This window comes from Nematostella vectensis, chromosome 13 (assembly GCF_932526225.1).
Source record: "Nematostella vectensis chromosome 13, jaNemVect1.1, whole genome shotgun sequence".
Taxonomy (NCBI): domain Eukaryota; kingdom Metazoa; phylum Cnidaria; class Anthozoa; order Actiniaria; family Edwardsiidae; genus Nematostella; species Nematostella vectensis.
Genome location: NC_064046.1, coordinates 5,178,883 through 5,199,824, shown reverse-complemented (window position 1 = coordinate 5,199,824; position 20,942 = coordinate 5,178,883). Strand labels below are relative to the sequence as shown.

The 20,942-nt window shown below is 39.9% G+C and overlaps 2 protein-coding genes across 3 annotated transcripts in view; one reads left to right on the top strand and one right to left on the bottom strand.

The window, feature by feature from the left end:
• LOC5518029 (CCR4-NOT transcription complex subunit 1) overlaps nt 1-20,942 on the top strand; it is a 35,564-nt gene that overhangs the window by 2,911 nt on the left and 11,711 nt on the right. Inside the window, exons 6-35 of one of the 2 annotated variants that reach the window (XM_048721244.1) lie at nt 87-123; nt 1,199-1,254; nt 1,477-1,553; nt 1,713-1,762; nt 2,290-2,388; nt 2,835-3,002; nt 3,732-3,859; nt 4,160-4,292; nt 4,615-4,722; nt 5,205-5,321; nt 5,635-5,757; nt 8,468-8,622; nt 8,815-9,419; nt 9,559-9,731; nt 10,446-10,570; nt 10,983-11,093; nt 12,394-12,532; nt 14,252-14,396; nt 15,213-15,382; nt 15,983-16,162; nt 16,651-16,767; nt 17,135-17,185; nt 17,556-17,693; nt 17,910-17,966; nt 18,567-18,654; nt 18,874-19,028; nt 19,181-19,321; nt 19,965-20,120; nt 20,460-20,600; nt 20,688-20,792. In XM_048721244.1, the coding sequence (XP_048577201.1) occupies nt 87-123; nt 1,199-1,254; nt 1,477-1,553; nt 1,713-1,762; nt 2,290-2,388; nt 2,835-3,002; nt 3,732-3,859; nt 4,160-4,292; nt 4,615-4,722; nt 5,205-5,321; nt 5,635-5,757; nt 8,468-8,622; nt 8,815-9,419; nt 9,559-9,731; nt 10,446-10,570; nt 10,983-11,093; nt 12,394-12,532; nt 14,252-14,396; nt 15,213-15,382; nt 15,983-16,162; nt 16,651-16,767; nt 17,135-17,185; nt 17,556-17,693; nt 17,910-17,966; nt 18,567-18,654; nt 18,874-19,028; nt 19,181-19,321; nt 19,965-20,120; nt 20,460-20,600; nt 20,688-20,792 (4,048 nt within the window). Of the gene's footprint in view, nt 1-86; nt 124-1,198; nt 1,255-1,476; nt 1,554-1,712; nt 1,763-2,286; nt 2,389-2,834; nt 3,003-3,731; nt 3,860-4,159; nt 4,293-4,614; nt 4,723-5,204; nt 5,322-5,634; nt 5,758-8,467; nt 8,623-8,814; nt 9,420-9,558; nt 9,732-10,445; nt 10,571-10,982; nt 11,094-12,393; nt 12,533-14,251; nt 14,397-15,212; nt 15,383-15,982; nt 16,163-16,650; nt 16,768-17,134; nt 17,186-17,555; nt 17,694-17,909; nt 17,967-18,566; nt 18,655-18,873; nt 19,029-19,180; nt 19,322-19,964; nt 20,121-20,459; nt 20,601-20,687; nt 20,793-20,942 lie in introns of both variants that reach the window. The other variant, XM_048721243.1, reaches the window with a different exon arrangement.
• On the bottom strand, nt 5,997-6,739 carry LOC125559167 (piggyBac transposable element-derived protein 4-like). Its single transcript, XM_048721246.1, has one exon. It carries the CDS (start codon nt 6,714-6,716, stop codon nt 6,258-6,260), a length of 459 nt encoding a protein of 152 aa, XP_048577203.1. The 5' UTR covers nt 6,717-6,739; the 3' UTR covers nt 5,997-6,257.

Genomic DNA, 20,942 nt, shown 5'->3' with positions numbered 1-20,942 from the left:
AGGTTGATCACTGAGAGTAGAGGCTTGATGCTCCATATGGTTCTTTATAATCTTTTCTAATCTTTGTTTTGTGATCAATTCTACAGGCTTGTGCCAGATACAAGTGCCCCAGCTAAAGATGTGGTGGGTTATACATAGATGCTGAAAGACATTTAAGTGCATTGTGTGATGTGTGCTATTGTTTTTTAAATCATGGTGGATTGATGTGTTGTTTGTCATCTGTTGGTTGGCTTTGTTATATCATGGTTAAGTGATGGTTTTTTTTTTGTTGTCTTTTGATTGGCTTTTTCATATCATGGTAGATTGATGTGTTGTTTGTTGTCTGTTGATTAGTTTTGTTATATCATGGTAGATTGATGTGTTGTTTGTTCTCTGTTTGATGGCTTTTTTTATATCATGCTGGATTTATTTGTTGCCCAGGGGTTTCATTTTCCAAGCGCCGGCTACTTTTTGAAAAAGTAGATTTATGTTTTATTTGAATTAATATCTTCTACCCCCTACTTATCAATTTCCACCGCCTACTCTAAAATTTAATTAAAACCCTGTTGCCTGTTCTCTTTGTCATATTATGGTAGATTGATGTGTTGTTTGCCATCTGTTGGTTGGCTTTTTTATAATGGTTAACTGATGTGTTGTTTGTTGATTGGCTTTGTCATATCATTGTTGATTAATGTGTTGTTTGTTGTATGTTCGTTGGCTTTGTTATATCATGCTGGATTGATGTGTTGTTTGTTCTCTGTTGATTAGCTTTGTTATATCATGGTTTATTGCTGTGTTGTTTGCCATCTGTTGATTGGCTTGTGTATATCATGCTGGACTGATGTGTTGTTTGCCATCTGTTGGTTGGCTTTGTCATATCATGGTTGATTGATGTGTTGTCTGCCATCTGTTGATTGGCTTGTGTATATCATGCTGGACTGATGTGTTGATTGTTGTCTGTTCATTGGCTTTGTTATATCATGGTAGATTGATGTGTTGTTTGCCATCTGTTGGTTGGCTTTGTCATATCATGGTTGATTGATGTGTTGTTTGTTGTCTGTTCGTTGGCTTTGTTATATCATGGTACTGTAGATTAATGTGTTGTTTGCCATCTGTTGGTTGGCTTTTTTATAATGGTTAATTGATGCTTTGTTTGTTGTCTGTTGATTGGCTTTGTTATATCATGGTAGATTGGTGTGTTGTCTGTTGTCTTTTATAGAGAGCAGATGACCTTGCTGGATTGATGCAGGAAATAGGATATGTCTGCTGTTCAAGGTGATACACACATCAGAATACATTATATTATTATTATATTTATTGTTATATTCAATTATCTTATAATTATATTGCATGATCTGCATTACCCTTCTCAGCGTAAGGTTCTTGCATAATTTAGAGTAATAATACCCCTTCAAAACAACTTGGCTCGTGAAATTTCAGTACTGGTTGTCAGTGCTTTAGATAATTTCTAATGTTTATGCCCATGCTTACTTTCAGTGCTTCAGAGTGCAGAGAGACCCTTCAGCAGTTTGGTATCCATGACATCACAGCAGCAGCTATTGCTAGAGTAATAGGTAGGTTGACAGAGTAATAGGTATGTTGCTCTAGAAGATGACATTATTTTAAAATGAAGTCCATTATTTTACAATCCCACTCAACTGTGATTTCTTGGAGCTTTCTTTGAAGCTGCATGTGCTCTTTATGCTGATATATATTGTTTGTGTGCTTACTAGGCATGATGGTCAAGACCGCTGTTGGTTTGGGCCAACACATTCCTCTTCAGGTATAATGGAGATTGGCATTGCTTGGTATTTTTTTGTGGAAAAAAAGTGCTGCAGAAGCATTACAAAGCTCACTATTAGTCCTCACCACTCTCTTTTTAGTCCCCACCTTACTAAGCCCCATGCATTTTAGTCCCCACTCTACAACTTACCCCCTGTTACCAATCTACCACTAAGGCCCCTCTCTTTTTAGTCCCACACTCTAAGAAGGACTCTTTATTTTCCCCATTTTATTTTAATAAATCAAAAGCACCTTCTCTTTCTAGTTCTCATTCTTTTTAAGATATAATTTCAGAATTGCCCTCTTTGTTGTTTTAATAGTTAATAACATGCAATTAACAATAGATTCTTTTCATCCAACCTGGTGGAAAAACAAGAAATTATCCATCATCATGCCTATTAGAGTGTTTTTATAATCTAGGTTTTTTTTGGTAATAACTTTGACTAAGGATAGCTTTCATTCTGTGCTGGCTAATAGTTGAGTATCTTGTTTTTATTACTTATTGTGTTGTTTGGTGTTGTTCAGCAGAATTTAAACAGCAGTGCAGCAGCATTGGACGCTAAGCCTGATGATGATGGAGAAGCGTCATGGGGAGTGGAGATCTTTATCCAAGTTCTAAAAGAGCGGGTATGTGACATAAGAGGTCCCTTTCCAAGATGTGGGCAGGGTAAAAATTGTTTTTATACTCTCTAAGTACTTGTACTTCTCACCCTTGTCTTTTACAGTAATCCACAACAGCCTCTAATACCCTCTAGAGAGCCATGGATAACTTTGTAAAAGGTTCAATAATACCTTCATAGAATAGATGAGTGATTGATTAACCATTTATGTAACCCATCTAATCCTAATCCTTTTACACTAATACTGAAATCCCTTATCTCCTGACTGTTCCTTCAACTTTGTTGTCATTTTATAAAATCGTCCAAAGCTGCACCCCCACATTACAACTGCACCCTTTAAAACAGTAATTGTGGACTAAATCAGCTAATAGTCTATGGAATTCCGTCATATACTACTGTTATAATCTGTTTTGAACTTTAAGTTGATAATTGATATTACTTATCTCTCGTCAGATACCAATGATGAGCTGGCAACAAGTGCTCCTGGAGCTAGACTACCCTGGTTTTAAGGTGACATCTGTTGAAGGTCTCAAGCTTCTGATGGCTGCTTGTCAGCTGGGTCTTCAGGAGGCCTTTCCTATGGAACTTCTCTATAGGAACTGGTCAAACACAGAGGGACAGGTAGGCACAGTTACACAACTATAAAAGATGTTCCCTTCTTGGCTCGGGTTTTCTTTGCAGTTATCTTAGCTCTTAATAGAGACCTTAAGATAGAGATTTGACCAGATAACCTCAGACAGTAAACCACAAGCCGAGGTTTGCAGTTTCACGTTAGATGTTTGCCCATTTTTGGAATTAACAATCAAGTACATTTGCCAAATCATTGTATAGCAATGAACATTTAAAAAGAGCCATCTAAAATGTGTAAAAACATCACTATAACCAAACTGTTAAGAAAGCAAGGTCTTTTCATCAATAAACATTTGATTTTCTTCGAAAACAACATGTTTAACAATAAGCAGGGATTTTGGTGCCATGTTTGTTTTCATTAATGCCAACCACTTTGACTTTGCGCTAAAGAGATCATTCTCAAAAATATTTTTCCAATAGTTAACCCATATTAAAAAGCTAACTTTTTGTGTTAAACGTGGGATTTCCGTGTTCAAAAATAAAAAAAACCTTGTGTGAATGACTTGCCTCTAAAAGGGGTCCCAGTCATACAAAACATGATCTTTAAACTGCAAACGTGACAGCAATCCCTGGTCATGTGACCACTTGAGGTTCGCAGTCAGCCATAAATCAAGAAAAATCTGGATCTTAAGGTCTCTAATGACTCTAAATAGCCCTGTGGTTTTCCTTTTTATCTTAGCTTTTAATGACTCTGAATAACCCTGTAGTTTTCTTTTGCAGTTATCTTGGATATCTATGGCTCTGCATAATCCAGATGTTCTGTGCTTTGCTGACTTTCCAAGCCACCAAGTGTCAGTTGATATCCTTAAGGCGCTACCAGAAGATGAAAGCAAAGAGATAAATATTTGGTAATTTTACAGTACTATCATTGGGAAGGCTCTTTTGTTATTGGGTTTGCTAATATATCGATCTTGGGAGAATTGAGTTTAAGGGCTGGGGATGTGATACAGAATAAAATTGGATGCTCAAATTTCAGTATAAATTGGTATATTGTAGTTTTCCAGGAGATCATTTAACTTATAAATATAAATTCTTAAATACTTATAGATATAAATTCTGCTTATTTAGAAAACCATTGAACTTGATATAAAGTTGTGCTTTTTCAATGAAATCATTAAACTTGATATACAGTATATTGTGCTTTCCAGGAAATCACTAAACCTGATAGAGACCCTTCTAAGACTGGGTGAGGCTGGTCACTATGACGCGGTGAAGACCTTGCTCAGGTTCCCTATAAAGCTGTGCCCTGACATCTTACTTCTCGCCCTCCTGCAAACCAACGTAAGTTATACTAGTATAAGTACAAGCTGGGAATATGAGATGCTCTGTGAATGTTGGTGCCAGATATTAAAATTTCCACATTATTTATTCAAACTTCTGGATGAAGGCTACAATAAAATGACACAAAAATGTCCCATTGAATTGAGAGGGTTGCATTTGATATTTTGTTTGTATTGTTTTCCAAGTATTATGAGGAGCTGTTGACTGTTTTTAATATGAAATAAGCCTTATCATTTCTCAAAGTCTTTTTGATATAAAAAGCTCTATTTTTGTAAGTGTTGGACTATTGACCTTGTTTGACATTGTCTTGTTTCGCCTTCAGCCAACATGGCAGTTGCTGCGCAATGAGCTGATCTTGGAGTTAATCCCAGTGTTTCTCTCAAATCATCCAAATGCTGCAAGTGTTCTGCACTATGTTTGGCATGGACAGGTCTGTTTGAATTAGCATTGTATTGAAATCATCCTCATATTTTCAGGATTTTGTTGCATATGCAGTAATGTCTAAAGTACAGTACCCTCATGCGCAGAGAAATTTTCCAAATCAAAGCAGGGTTTGCTGAAATGTGCCTGTATGTAGGGAGACACAGGCACAGATTGTGAAACTGAAGATATGACAATCCAATATGGGGAACATTTGCAAGGGTAGTGCCTGTTTTCAGGATAAACAGGCAAATATTATATTATGGAACTGAAAATCTGACAATCCAGTGAGGACAAGTCCAGGAAACTGATTCAAAATGATTTTTCTCCTGTTAATCAGAGTAAACAGGCACAAGCTGTTAAACTTTGGGATGTGCAGGATTGTTGTTGCAGATAAGAGAAAACCATGCAAACCCAATTATTTTGATTAGCTTTTGAGTGGCAAGTTTGGTTGATTAGTACGAATTGATTAATCTTTATCTTCTTGATCAGGGACAATCTTCAACTGTCCGTCAACTGACCATGAAAGCTATGGCGGACTGGTATGTCAATGGAGAACAAGACCAGACCAGACTCTCCCGGATCTTGGATGTCGCCCAGGATCTTAAGGTACACACAGTGAACATGAGCTCAACAACTACTGTGATAGGCATTCATTTGCATAGGGTTTCATAGCCTACAAAACCATGTGTAACCAAAGACAGAGCAACAGACTTTAGGAGTTTTCTTTGTGAAAATTCTAGTATGCAATTAATTTGTAAGGCCTTAGAGAATTAAATAGACCCTTTGATATTATCAAGGCTTATAGTATGCAGCTCTCTTGCATCACAAAATACATTTTTTTAGCTATATAAACAAAAATAGGATTTTTTATATAAAGAATAAACTGAAACTGAATCTATGATTTGATTTTATTTTCCAGGCACTTTCAATGATGCTTGTTGGTCAACCATTCTCATTTGTTATTGACCTGGCCGCACTGGCCTCACGACGTGAATACCTCAAACTGGACAAATGGATGAATGACAAGCTGAGGGAACACCAGGTAAAACTAAAAAACTGTGAAACATTCAGAATTTGCCGCATTTATTATAGTAAAGCACTATTATTATAAGCTCCACTATTATCCTTAACCCTTTCACTACTGAAGCACAATGTGTGTCACATCCTGCTGTTCCTGGAGCCTAATTAGCATTCCCCACTAATTTACACACCAAAACAAAACATGCATGCTCAGTAGGTTTTGGAGGCAGATTGTAAAGAATAAAGCACAGAAACAAGTAGTGCAGATAATGAAGTTTTTAATGAACCGAAATATTGGCGTTTTTGCCACTATTGCTTAGAGCTATAATGATTTGAATTTACAATTTCATACAAAAATTCAAATTTCGCGCCATCTTCTTTACCAATGATCTCAAATTTTGCATCATTTACAAGATTATTGTTTATCTTAGACACAAAATATAAATAGAACATATAATAAAGGTAGTTGTAAGCATATAGTCATAAGAAATAGTGTAAAAATAAAGTCTGTACTATGATAGTTTATGCCGTGCCATGGTCCATTTCATGGAATGCCTGGTGGCAACCTTTACGACAGAGACCGACTTTGCAGACCGCGCACTCATAGTACGTCTCGATCTTGTAGCCTTTCGGGGTCGTTTTTCCCTTCTTGCTGCAAAGAACACATGCCCTCTTCCTTCCTTCTACATGAGTGGCGACATGAGCTGAGGCTGGGATGTTCTGGGGAGTTGGGGGAGCAGGGACTCGTGGGCGCTTTCTCGAGTTGAACTTAGCAATAAGCGATTGCGCTAGTTCTGTCTTGAAAACGATAACAGTCCTCTTCGCCTTTCCTTGTAATTGGCGCTTAAATCCTTCAAGGACGAATGCGTTTGTCACTGCCAGATTGAACAAAAACCAAAACACGTATTTATACCATTTACGCGATTGCCAGCCCGAGGAATAAAACGATCGGAGCTGGTCCGCGCGGTCAACTCCTCCCATGTGCGCCGTGTAAACATCCGTCACCTTCGGTTTTCGATGTCTATTTCTTTGCGGCTGCGATACTTTCTTCTCACTGTGCGACCCGGCTCAAGAGGGGGAACATTTGTCGAAAGAAGACTGACATCCCTCTTGTCGTGCCATTTTGTGAAGAGGAGCTGGCCTCGCTGACGCTGAAGCATTTCACCGGGCTGCAACTTCTCTTTGGCACATGGCGGCAATTCCCTGCGATTCACGCGCACAGTCCCGCATGCATAGGTTTTTTGATCTAGCAAGTGGTCAAAAAGCCGAACAGTTGTAAAAAAGTTATCACAGAAGATGTGTCTGTAACTGTTAAGGAAAGGCTTAGCCATATCCATAACCACATCGTAGCCGAGTCCATGGACACGCTGTCTGTTTTCTTGCCCAAGGTAAACTTTGTAGTTGCACACGTAGCCGTTGTTCGCGTCGGCCGCCATCCACACTTTTATGCCGTATTTCGTCGGCTTTGCAGGCATATATTGGCGAAAACCAAGTCTTCCCTTGAAGGCAATCATTCCCTCATCGCCTGATATGTCCTTTGAGGGCTCGTAAGCTTGCTGGATACTTTTTAAGACATTGCTCAGTACCGGGCGAACTTTAAAGAGACGGTCGTAATCGGCGTCCCCACGTTGTGGCTCGTTATTCGGATCGCTGAAGTGTAGGAATTGGGCAATCTCTTCAAACCTTGTCTTGGGGATCACGTCCTGAATCCCAAGGTTTCCAAATAGGGGGTTTTGGGACCAATAAAGGGCTTGCTGTGGCAAGGAATTAATCCCCATCACGAGCGCTACCCCAAGGAACATGCGGAGTTCGTCGGGAGTGACGTCCTTCCACTTCGCCAGCCGTGCCTCTCTATCGGCCTTCTGCCCGATAATAAATTGTGCATATCGGTTAGTTTCGTCAGAAATTAAACCAATAAGTTCATCCGAAAACATCAAGCTAAAATAGTCTTCAGCTTTTGCATCTTCTGATACCGTTTTCTTCAACCGTTGTTGCCCGGTGAAGCCCTCGAGGTCGAAATGCGTGAGTTGCTCCGACCAATTTTTAACACTATCTTCATCGCTCTCGTCTTCGCTTTCTTCCTCAGAAGAAAGTTCAAAACCCTGAAACTCATTTTCAGAATTGTTTACATCATCATTCTCGTCAGGATTAACACCAAAAATCGCTCTAAATTCGCTCGCATCGATCGCTAAAGATTCCGCCATGTTTGCAGTACAGGGGTGACTGATAAGTTTTCGGTCGGCGCTCACGCACCTTATGCAATGAAAAATTATGCGCAGTTGGTGGGATTTGATTGGCTAATGTCGTAAGAACAATAGTCCACGTGTTTTCCTGCAGCATGAATTCCCTAGGGAGGAGGGGGACGATTGTTTTGAGTTGTATGCAAATTGGCCGCTCCAGGAAAAACGTCACATTTCCGTTTGGCCGCTTTTGGCCGTTTTGATAGTGAAAGGGTTAATGCTACCTTAACCATACCATATTATAACTACTGCAAGAAGAAATATGATAACAACAGATGGAAAATTGATTGAAATGATAAATGTCCTTAATTTTGTTATAAGTGAAAAAGCTCTAAACTCTGTGAAAATATGCTACTTTACTATGCCCAGCAAAGTTATGCTATTTGTATGTATGCTGTAGACAGTACCTATTAAAAGGTTTTAGAGACACACCAGTCAGTATCTAGCAGAAAGTTCTAATTGCTTGTTTCTGATTAACATGGCTTTTTACAGGAGGAATTTGCTCAAGCAACCATCACATTTCTTAAACGGCGGTGCCCAACTCTTGTAGGCATCTCACTTGACAAGGAACTGCCAAAGAGCATCCAACTGCCTGCCGAGACTGTGTCCACCATGCTGTCCTGCCTTCAGGTCTACTTGGCTACCAGGTAAGTCAAATCTTAAACCTGGAAAATGGGTACAGTGGAACACTATTGATAAAGACGAACTCATTACCATGTGAGTTTTTTCTGCTGTGTTTCTCTTGGGCAATCAATCATTGCTGTACTTCTCTTAAGCAGGCAATCCATTACTTCTCTCAACTATTTCATGACAATTTCAACTCTGATTACCATTTTCAGCCAAGTTCCCCCTGGGATGGTAGAGGTCATTCGTCAGATGATAGTCAACCATGGCCCCCTGATGAAGCCAAGATCTGCCTCAACCAGTGGTGGGGGACCTCAGTTGAAACGGCAAGGAAGCCTGGACTCTGCCCTGCCCACTCCCCTTGCTGGTCAAGTAGACCCACTATCAAGCCTTGGCATCTCGCCTACGCTGTCGAGCTCTCCTGTCACACCCAGCTCTCAGCTGCCATCTTTCCCCCCTCATCCTCTCCTGGGTTCAACGATGGTCTCCACCAGTGGTTTGGGAGCGGTTGGGAACATTGGCTCTGGCTTGACCCAGCCTATCCAGAAGCCGTCACCTACTTCCCAACTTGGCCAGCTTCCAACATCGTCGACTAGTTCTGGCATGTTGTCTCCTGTCTTGGGGTCTTCCCAGCTCTTCCAGCCACTGCAGCAAGGTGGCCTTGGTCAGAGTGGTTCATCTACTGACAGCTTTAGGATGCTTGCAGGCCTTGGGGGACACAAGCCTCTAGGCAGTAGTTCCCTCATGCAGCAGCAGCAGCAAGTGCTTATGGCTCAGCAACAACAGCAGCGCAATCAAGCAGCAGAGAAAATAAGACAGGGTAAACGAGCAGCAGTAGTCATGTTTATAACTATATGCACATTCCTTTCCAATAAAATAAGGAAAAATGTTATTGTAACCCATGCTTAGTATCAGTATCAACTGTCTTCTTGGAGTAAGGATAATTCTCTATTTACCAGATGTCTCCCAAGTATGGCCAGGAATGGATCAATCATTCGGCAAGGACGTGGAGGATGAGGCCAACTCATATTTCCAGCGAATATATAACCACCCTCCTAACCCGACCATCAGTATTGATGAGGTGTTGGAGATGCTGAAGAAGTTCAAAGATAGCCCAAATAAAAAAGAAAGGGTGAGATCTCATTAGATAAAGCATATATAAAATGTATGTTATAACTCTTCTAACGTGATCATCAGCATTAATGCGGTAATGAAGATGACAAAAAAAGTTAAAAGCCCAAACAAGAAAGGGAGGGGGACTCCTAATTAGATCAAGCATATGTAAAATGTATTAGGGCATGGAGCTAGAAACCAAATTGACTCCCTCATAAGCTGGAGTCTCTCTTCAACCAACCTCTATATGTCCATTGGCCAATAGTTAAGTTCCCAATTCCAATAAACCTACTGGACAAATAGGCACTGATGAAGAAGTACAATGTGAGCCTTAGTTTCAGGTAAACCACTAGCACATACTATGTACACCATGAAAAATTCACAAGTTTTTACATTGTTATCTATAAGCCACAGGGGATTCTTGATGCATTTATGCATCCTTAGTCCTTCCAGTAGTGTGATTCTAAACTATTAGAATTAGAGATAGATTAAGATTTCATAAATCCAGTAGGCAGCATGGCTTGTCATCTTACATACGTTTTTCTACAAGCACTGTGTGCAACAATGCTTATGTGTTTTCTTCTGATTACTCTTTTCATACATACGTTTTTCTACAAGCACTGTGTGCAAAAATGCTTATGTGTTTTCTTCTGATTACTCTTTTCTTACATACATTTTCCTACAAGCACTGTGTGCAACAATGCTTATGTGTTTTCTTCTGATTACTCTTTAGGACATTTTTCTGTGCATGCTGCGTAATTTGTTTGAGGAGTACAGATTCTTCCCTCAGTATCCTGATAAGGAGCTTCACACCACAGCTTGTCTCTTTGGTGGAATCATCGAGCAAGGCCTTGTTACGTAAGTTACTATTTTGGTAATTTGATAAGAGAGACTCGTAAACTTATCAAACTAGGAAACATTTCAATATAGTCAAATAAAGTCATATATAGTGATTTAGTATAAATCCATTCGCATACTATCACAAATCTCCCAATTTTATTGGCTCCAGTACTCTTTATCTATCAAGCCATAGATAATGAGTAGCAAAATGTCCCAACAAAAGCAGTTATTTATTTCTGAGAAATGTTACAATCATAATTTATTTAAAGGTAGTATGTGAGTGGATTTATACTAAAAGAATTAGACTACTCGTTCTTGTTTTCTAATGAGGCCATGTGCCTCGTTGACTATCTTTTGACTTATAGAAAACTTGAACTTTTAGTCTAATGTTAATGTTATGGTAGTAATGGGCTATATGTTACTTTTTCAGGTATATGGCTCTTGGCATAGCTCTTCGTTATGTTCTTGATGCATTGCGCAAGCCCTATGGCAGTAAAATGTACATGTTTGGTATAGCTGCTTTGGACAGATTCAAGACAAGGTTAGACTTACCTCTATAATTGTGATTTGAATATTCTGAGAACTCTCACCGAGATGTTTCATCAGTCAAGTCTTGAATTTGTAATAGAATGCAGTTGTACTCTCTATTGGTCATTGCTGTGAGATGGCATGATTAGGAGCCATCTAAGTGTAGGCAAATAAAAACAGCTCAAGGCTTTTGAATGAAGGAAGGTGTAATGTGTTTTGTCGCTTGGAATTCATGAGCATGAGTTCGCAGATTACTCAAAATTGCAGTAGGATTCCACCTGGATTCACTTGAAATCAAAAGAGTATTCACAGTTTGCTGTATGCCAACATACTATGTGATTTGTCAGGTTAAAGGACTACTCTTAAATGCTTACATGCTATGCCATTTGTCAGGTTGAAGGACTCCCCCTAAATGCTTACATGCTATGCCATTTGTCAGGTTGAAGGACTCCCCCTAAATGCCAACATACTATGCCATTTGTCAGGTTGAAGGACTCCCCCTAAATGCTAACATGCTATGCCATTTGTCAGGTTGAAGGACTCCCCCTAAATGCTTACATACTATGCCATTTGTCAGGTTGAAGGACTTCCCCTAAATGCTTACATCCTATGCCATTTGTCAGGTTGAAGGACTACCTCTAAATGCTTACATACTATGCCATTTGTCAGGTTGAAGGACTTCCCCTAAATGCTTACATACTATGCCATTTGTCAGGTTGAAGGACTACCCCTAAATGCTTACATGCTATGCCATTTGTCAGGTTGAAGGACTCCCCCTAAATGCCAACACACTAAGCCATTTGTCAGGTTGAAGGACTCCCCCTAAATGCTAACACACTAAGCCATTTGTCAGGTTGAAGGACTCCCCCTAAATGCTAACACACTAAGCCATTTGTCAGGTTGAAGGACTTCCCCTAAATGCTTACATGCTATGCCATTTGTCAGGTTGAAGGACTCCCCCTAAATGCTTACATGCTATGCCATTTGTCAGGTTGAAGGACTACCCCTAAATGCTTACATGCTATGCCATTTGTCAGGTTGAAGGACTCCCCCTAAATGCTTACATACTATGCCATTTGTCAGGTTGAAGGACTACCCCTAAATGCTTACATGCTATGCCATTTGTCAGGTTGAAGGACTCCCCCTAAATGCCAACACACTAAGCCATTTGTCAGGTTGAAGGACTCCCCCTAAATGCTTACATGCTATGCCATTTGTCAGGTTGAAGGACTCCCCCTAAATGCTTACATGCTATGCCATTTGTCAGGTTGAAGGACTCCCCCTAAATGCTTACATACTATGCCATTTGTCAGGTTGAAGGACTACCCACACTACTGCCAGCACCTGGCTTCTATTCCACACTTCAAGGAGTTTCCACAATCCCTGATAGAGTACATTGACTATGGCCAACAGTCCAGGGAACCTCCACTAGTGAGCAGAAGCTTAAACCAGGTGAGACAAGCTGATCCAGGACTTTCACATTTTTAGGTAAAGTCTGTAAATTGGGGAAGCAGCAATCCCCTCTGTCTACCCCTTGTTCCACTCATGTGAGAGGTGTCATAAATACACATGTCCTGTCTCCATTACACTTCATAAAGCTGTTGTTGGACACAAGGGATTCTGACCTGTGTTACTTCAATGACACAATCTCAACACTCATGATAGCAAACTAGTATATGCAAAGTGCTTAGAGACCTTCTAATAGGTGCTGTACAAAAAAGAAGACTTAAACACCCTATGTCAGCCGCCATTTTGTTATCCTAGCAAAATACCAAGTGTGAAAAGGCATCATCGGCTGATTTGGGGGATGAATGCAGTATTTTTTAATAGAGCTTTAAACTTTGTTTTTAGATGGTTATTTTGAGCTTTTATCACCTTATGTGCCTTTCAATATTAAAAGAAGATTTTAACAAAGGTGTGGCTGACAAGGGCTCTTTAAGAGTATTTTTCATAGCTTGAGAATTATTAACTACTTACTAAACGAGAGTGAGGTCATGCCGGGAAATATCAAACTGAGGCTTTGGCGTATCGACCGAGGCTTTGCGATATTTTTTTATATTTCCCGGTATGACCGAACGGTCGAGGTTAGTAAGTTGTTTATTATATGGCTTTTTCAAATAAAAATGACAAGAAAACAAATCAACTTTCGCTTTCGTGCAAATATCAATCGATTAAAAAAAGGCGGGAAAACAAGAAACACTCGCGCGCTGCCAAATCAAAAATGTAAATGAGTGAAAAGATTCAACAACAAGTAATTGGACGACTTTGAGGGCTATTTTCTTTCTATTTGCACCTTTTGGAAGCTACAGGTTTTATCATAGGTGAAGTTGATCCAAACAATAACAAAAAAAGCTCAGATGTCAGTCTTTATGGCATGAATGGACTGTAGTTCAAAAACTCCATGGTATGTAGGGAACAAACTTCTAAAGTAAAATGAAAAGGCCTATCGCTTTGTGCTGCTCTATGATTTGATGGAAATATTGCATTTACAAATAATAGGTAGTACTTATCTTAAAGAGACTTTTCTGGGTCTTTATACCCCTTGTAATTTATTCATTTGTTTGTTTATCCAATATAAATAAGCTTTGTATATTTCTTGGCTTTCGGTGGCGGCTCGTCATCTTATTGTTTTTTCTTTTTGTCAAAATTGTCCTCTTCAATCTCTTCAGGATAATAAAACTCTAACTCAAAGTGCTCGTCCTTTCCCATTATCAACTTGAAAACCTGTTTGTTTCTTGTTTATTTGCTTTGGTTTTTTGGTCGATTTTGTTTTAGCGAAATTCGTGCAACCGAACAAAGCAACAGAAAAAAGCTCACAAAATGTCCCGCTCCGAATACGGAAAAAGACGGCCCACCAATTAAACATTTCTGTTTCTTCTGGGTGTTAGAATTCTCTACTCAAATGTTCACTGTCGCTCGTTTTGCAGTTTGAAGGTGGAAAATTTTTTAAAAAAAAAACCAGAAGATTGTCAATTTTTTTCCGTAGGGCAATACGGATTTCCGTAATGCCCTCAGAGACGGGCAATACGGGAATGTCACGACTACAAATTAGCCAATCACAGCGCGCATACTATCGTAGCCATATAATAGAGTATACTTATTTAGTCTTTTACGGTTTTCCTTGATTATTTGCTTGCTTACTGTAACGGTTGCTTAATTATATCTTCCCAGGACTCGGTGTCCTCAAGGCTGATAAACAGGTCGACAGGGAATTCTGGTACTGCCAGCCCCACATTCATTACTTCATCAGCAAACAAACCTGCACAACTACCACCTTCAGCCCCGGCATCTCCAAAACCTTCCACACCTTCATCAGGTATCAGTAGCTGTTGCCCACCTTGTTGTGATGGTGTCTCACATTGGTCTTTTAAGTTTTTTTATACTTTAGGACCTTCTTGTAAAATCTGGAATTAGTGTCAACTGTCTGTGGGGGGTGGCTTGTGTTGAGCAGTATTTTTTCAGTAATTTTTTTTCTTGTAGTTGACTTTGTTTTTGGACCAAACATTGATGCAAGGGAAAATTGACCTGAAGGGCCCGCATGATTTTTTTTTTCACAAGCCCATCACCAAATGGTCAAATGGTCAACCCCTTAGTCAAACAATTTCTAAGTGTAATCAACTGTTGCATGGTTATGTTATCTAAGAAAAACTGAAATACTAAGTTTTCTTACATTAAGAATACCCATGTTGGCCCTGAGAAACACAATTTTCTAGTACGCTCACATGCATTCAATGAGTCAAATTCGTCCCCTCCCCCCTAAAAAAGCCGGAAAGATACTCCTTGTCTGGACCAGGAATCAAATCTGTTTCTATAGAGATAAGTGACCCAATACGTTGACATGCCCGTAGCCAGGATTTCAAGCGGGGAGGGGGGGGGGATTAATTAAGCCCACCATTTTCTCTTGGGTAGCTCGTCCTAACTCCCAGTGGTGCTTAATTTTCTTCCTGAGAGCAGACCTTCCAGTCGAGTTGGGCATCCTTCTGAACCCCCTAACCCCCTAACCCCCTGGCTATGGGCCTAGTTGCTAACACCCTAAGCCATGAGGAGGATGATTTGAAAGATGAATAAGTATAAGAAATCCTTCTTAGAGCATTATCAATCTCATCCATGTTATGTTGTTTTTGTTTCACAGAAGGGATGCCACCAGCAGGTCGCAAAGAGCCTTCTATAGCGAACGCCAGTAACATTGATACATTGCTTGGTGCACGCGACACTACAGAGATTGCTCAACCCCCCGAACAAGTCCAGGACAAGATGCATTTTATCTTCAACAACATATCCCAGAGCAACTTGACACAGAAGGTGTGTGATCACTAAACAAGTGGTTTTGCTTGAATGTTGAACAAGTCAGCAGAAGCACCCTTTCATAGGGCTGCTAGCACTGTCTAATGTGGGTACACCATGCACAGCTGGCTGAGATGTAAGAGTATGAAAAAATTGGTTCCTTTTCCCACTTTTGTCTCTTGTGGGGGTTGTTGCTATCATTGTCTCATGCAGGTTTGCATGAAAACTCTGTGTAGACTTCCACAAACAAACAAACAAACAAACAAACAAACAAACAAACTCTCAGAAGATGTAAAAAAAAATTAAATACATGCCTTTTTTGCATATGTCTGATGAGTTAGATTTTAACTGGAATTTTTCAATATTATCTTAATAAAACTGGCTGGTTCCTTAATCGGGAGTTTTCATCAGTGGTTCATCAGGGTTTCTAAGCAATCCCATTTGTACTGCCTTTCTCTCAGTTATTTACAAAAGAACCTATTAACCTTACAGTGTTTAATTGTCTTACTGGAAGATACATACCCTCCCTCACTCCGCATGAAATTTATCAATATGTATAAAAACCATGCAATTCCTGCTAAAAAAAAATTTTAATTCGTTGTGATTGTTTATTACTAGGCAGAAGAGTTCAAGACTCTAGTGCAGCAAGAGTACATCCAGTGGGTGTCCCAATACTTAGTCATGAAGCGAGCTAGCATAGAACCGAACTTCCACCAGCTCTACATCGACTTCATGGAAGCCCTTGATATTCCCAACTTTGCTAATGAAGTGCTCAAGGAGACTTTCCGGAATATTAAGGTAATCACCCTGCAGGGGATAAAAGTGTCATCGTTAAATAACATATTTAATTAAATCTTAAGTGACCCTCTCAACTCTGCTGAGACGGGTCTAATTTCCAACCAAGACATAGGGAGTATCTTCCTGATTCTCGACCTTGAGTTTGACATGTAGAATGCATACAAGTTTGCTGGAAGCTTGTGTGTCTCAGTCCCAATAATGGTATTTTTAGTGTGTACAATGCTATTTATATGTTTTTTTGCTATGGCCAATGAGCCAAGAACCAAATGCCCTCTGTATAACATGAGTTATGGATATGGCATACTTATCTGAGTACCAGTGGTATACTATTTATGCCTAATACATCCAGAAAAACAAAAGACTGAATAGTGTTTTAGTTAAAAAAAAGGAGTTTTAAAAAGGTGCTATGAAAGGTGCTTCAATATAAGTAGAAATTGACAGAAGTGTTTGGAGCAGTTGACTATGTTTTCTATAACTTTTTTTTCCAGGTGTTGTTGCAGTCGGAAAAGGTCCCTGCCAATTTCTCAGATAGATCTCTACTCAAGAACCTTGGACATTGGCTTGGCCTTCTCACATTGGCTAGACATAAACCAATATTGATGAAGGTACATCATAGTTCTCAGCCCATTTAACAACTTTCCTACTGATCAGCCCATAGGATTACAGCACAACCAGTAAAACCGTAAACACAGGAAATATGTATAAAAATGTTTGTCCCTACCAATCACTCCTGAGTTATTCAAACAGTAAACTAGAAACATGTCTCAACAAGTCTCAGTGTTTGAAGCCTTATGAGTGATTTGTCAGAAGACAATAAACATTCCACACATTTTAGGCGTTCATTGTTGTGCTGTAAATGAGCCACAGACCATTGTAGCTCCATCAGATCAGATCAGTTGTTTTTTGTTGTTTTATATGGTAAAGTGTAAGTCTCCTCTAAGTTTCCAATGATAGCACATTTGTTTCATTCAGGAATTGGACCTCAAGTCTCTTGTGATTGAAGCCTATTTCAAAGGACAACAGGTAAGTAGTACACTTTTCAAATAGTGTTACGACAACATGATGGAAGCAGTTTCAATTCACTACTGTGATGAGCATCTCATTTTCATAGGTTTCATTGACTACAAAATCGTCATACATGTCAGATCTAGGATCTTTAAACTGAGATTGCTCTCATTGATACCTCATTGATTGCAAGAGATGTCATTTGTGGCTAAGCTGCTTGAGAGAGCATACTATTGCCATTTCATCTTGTCAAGTAAAATTGAGAATGCTCTTGTTGATTGTAGGAGATGTTGTATGTCGTGCCGTTTGTGGCTAAGGTGCTTGAGAGAGCATACTATTGCCATTTCATCTTGTCAAGTAAAATTGAGAATGCTCTTGTTGATTGCAGGAGATGTTGTATGTTGTGCCGTTTGTGGCTAAGGTGCTTGAGTCATCTGCGAAAAGCAAAGTGTTTAAGCCTCCTAATCCATGGGTGATGGCAATCATGGGGCTTCTTGTTGAACTCCATCAAGTCCAAGACCTTAAGGTGAGGCTTCTCTTTACCCTCCCCCCTCCCCTCTAGGCCCATCTACCCACTATGATATCAAAACATTTCCAAGTGCCATGAACTTGCTATAATAGCAGAAGCATCAAAGACCCAATTTGTCATTTTAGTAGCATTTTTGACAACTCTACAAGCTCTAGCATTATTTGTGTTGGGCCTTAATAATTCAATTGTGTAATAATCTTCTTGTCATTTTAGCTCAATCTCAAGTTTGAAGTAGAGGTTTTGTGCAACACCCTTGCTCTGGACATGAAGGTGGGTGTAGATGTGAACAAGAAGCTTACAGGTTAAGCTGAACCAGCACCATACAGTAGCTTGGAATTTGAGTACAACTAGACCCAATGACTAGGATACCTAAAACTGTCATGATGGGCCAAAAACACCCAGCATTCGCGAGCCAAGAAATACTGGTGCTGGCATCTTTTGCCTCAGCTGACCACAAGATAAAAAGTGCAAGACAATTGCTATCTCTTTGATGTTAAAAGATTCTACTATTCCCTAGGGGTCTCATGGATTTTGAGGACAGCTTTGTGCAACCTATCCTTGAGTCTTGTGGCACTTGGACCCTCAACAATGCATCCTCTTTCCACCCTAGCACCTTCTTGGACTAACCCCCCACCCCCCCCCCCCCACCCCCCTCACCTTATCTCACTACACCTTGGCCCAACTCACCCTCCTGTTGTTCAGGACATTAAGCTAAATAAATTCTCCCAAACATCTCCTGGTCGCATAGACATTCCCCCTAATAAGAAGCCTCTAACACTTGCCCATTATCCCTGAACCTTTACTCCTGCCCCCAAACTGTGGTACTTATCAAGCTATTGTTCATCACCATCTTTGTTGTTGTTTTGGTAGGAAATCAAGGCAACAGAACTTCTGAATGACCCAGAAAGGCTGAAACACATTCCACATCAGTTGTCTTCTCCAGAGAGGGACAAAATGGGTATGAGTTTACATCATCCTCATCAATCCTTTTATCACATTATTAGAACAGCATTGAAGAGAAATATAGAACATGCTCTATTTCAAGCAAAAGGTCACTTCAAAAATCATTAAAAAGTGATCAAACCATTTTCTAGCCCTTGATCAACAGTAGCAATTAAAACACCAATTGAAGATTTAAAAAAATTAGAGTTTATAATAGAAACCTTTTCATTTACAGCTGCTTCAACTGCAATGACGTCTGGCACTACAAGCACAAGCACTGCCACACAGCCTGGGCTAACAGCCACTCCCCCTCCCCCACAGTATGCTTACCAAGAGATAAATGTGACATCCTTGGCTGGGCTAGCTCCGCACATCCAAGTCAATCAGCAGGTACTTAAAAAACAATTATTTTGATCCTAAGCTGTGGTCCTTTTACTCAATTGTGTCTACACTCTTGTTGTATCCTATGGGGTGACATGCTTTGACAAATTTACTTTATTTATTTTTATTCAACTTCTTCCTTCATTGTAATTCTGTTCCAGATCCAGTTGTTCCAACAGCACCCGCACCTCAAGCAGTGTGTCCGTCCAGCCATTGAGAGGGCTGTCCAGGAACTGGTCCACCCTGTGGTGGAGCGCTCGATCAAGATTTGCCTTACAACTGCAGAGATGATTGTCAAAAAGGTACAGTAATCATTAAAGAGTCTCAGTTACCTGCCATTTAATGCTCCCGCTCAATGGTGAGTCGCACAAAGCATCCATTTCCATCTGCCAATTCAAGCAAGTAACCAAGATGTTTTCAATCAAATATCTTTAATAACATGTCAGACTTCGTAGATTGTTATTATATTGAAGTTTCCTTGCGAATAAACCGCTGTATTTTTTATGATAAATGATAAGAAAGGAGTATGTGATCGTCTCTGTTACCTGCCATTTTGTCAGCCTAGCAAAATAACATGTGCAGCAAAGTATCTTGGCTGATTTGGAGAATCTATTGCCATATTTACTCATTGAACTTGGTCAACAAAGTATAAAACTTTGTTTTTTAATTGAAATTTGTCTTCCATTGTTGAATACAAACAATATTAAATGTGTGACTGGTTAGGATTCTTCAATCATGAGGCTGGGGCCTTGTGACAATTGCACTAGGGAGGGTAGAACTCAAATATAGCAACAGATTTCTGTTCTGCTCTTAAGCAACACAGCAGAGCCAGTCTGAGTTGTTATGAGTTGAGTATCCTTTTACACGACTTTGCATTTGACCCTGAGCAGAACTTAGCTTTATACTACTTGGTACTGATGCTGATGATCATCTATCACTTGACAGGACTTTGCTTTGGATCCTGAGGAGTCCCGCATGCGTGCTGCAGCTCATCACATGGTCCGGTTCATGACTGCAGGCATGGCGTTGATCACCTGTCGGGAGCCGCTCCTTATCAGCATTAACAACAACTTGCGCAACAGCTTCCTTGCTGCACTAAGGGTAAGCTGCCATCATACCCCTGCTCAGATCCATTGAGCTTAGCTCTTTGGTATATTATTTGATCCAGTTGGGTTGGAAGGTAAATACTAAATCTTTATTGCATATACAACCAACAATCTGTGTCATGACCCATGGTGGTTCATGGATAACATATAAATGGCTGAATCCTGATTGTTTAAAGCCACATGAACGTTTACAAGCATGCTCACAAGAATGTTATAGCTTGCTAAACCTGAACTTGTTTTTATTTACCCTTATTTCCTATATTATGCACTGTGGGTTACACATGGATTCGTTTGTGTACCTTTGTATTGACTCGTCATCCATTGTTTAATTCAGACAGCGAACCAACAGCAGAAGGAGATGATAGAACAGGCAGCATCAGTCGTGAGTGAGGAGAACACAGAGCTAGCATGCTCCTTCATTCAGAAAACTGCTGTGGAAAAAGTCCTTCCAGAGATGGACAAAAGACTAGCTACCGTAAGTCTATATCTGTATTCAATCAAAATGATTTTCCCGGGGTGTTTTCAGCCGCTGATATCTTTTTTGTTTTTGTTGTTGTTGAAGGAGTTTGATGTGAGAAGGCATGCCCGTAGTGAGGGTAGGAGATACTGTGATCCGGTCATACTTACCTATCAAGCAGAGAGAATGCCAGAACAAATACGACTCAAGGTAGAGTTGAAACAGAGTGCCCAAACAGTGCATAAATGGCTAGGCAAATAGAAAATATATTTTATTGACCGAGTGCACAGACTGCACCAGAATTTGTAGGCCATAAAACAACTAAAATGCTCCTTAAATTTTTGTACAGCCCAAGTAGGC

Excerpts from the sequence above, each read along its gene's own strand:
- LOC125559167 (XM_048721246.1), bottom strand. The coding sequence starts at position 6,716 with ATGGGAGGAGTTGACCGCGCGGACCAGCTCCGATCGTTTTATTCCTCG.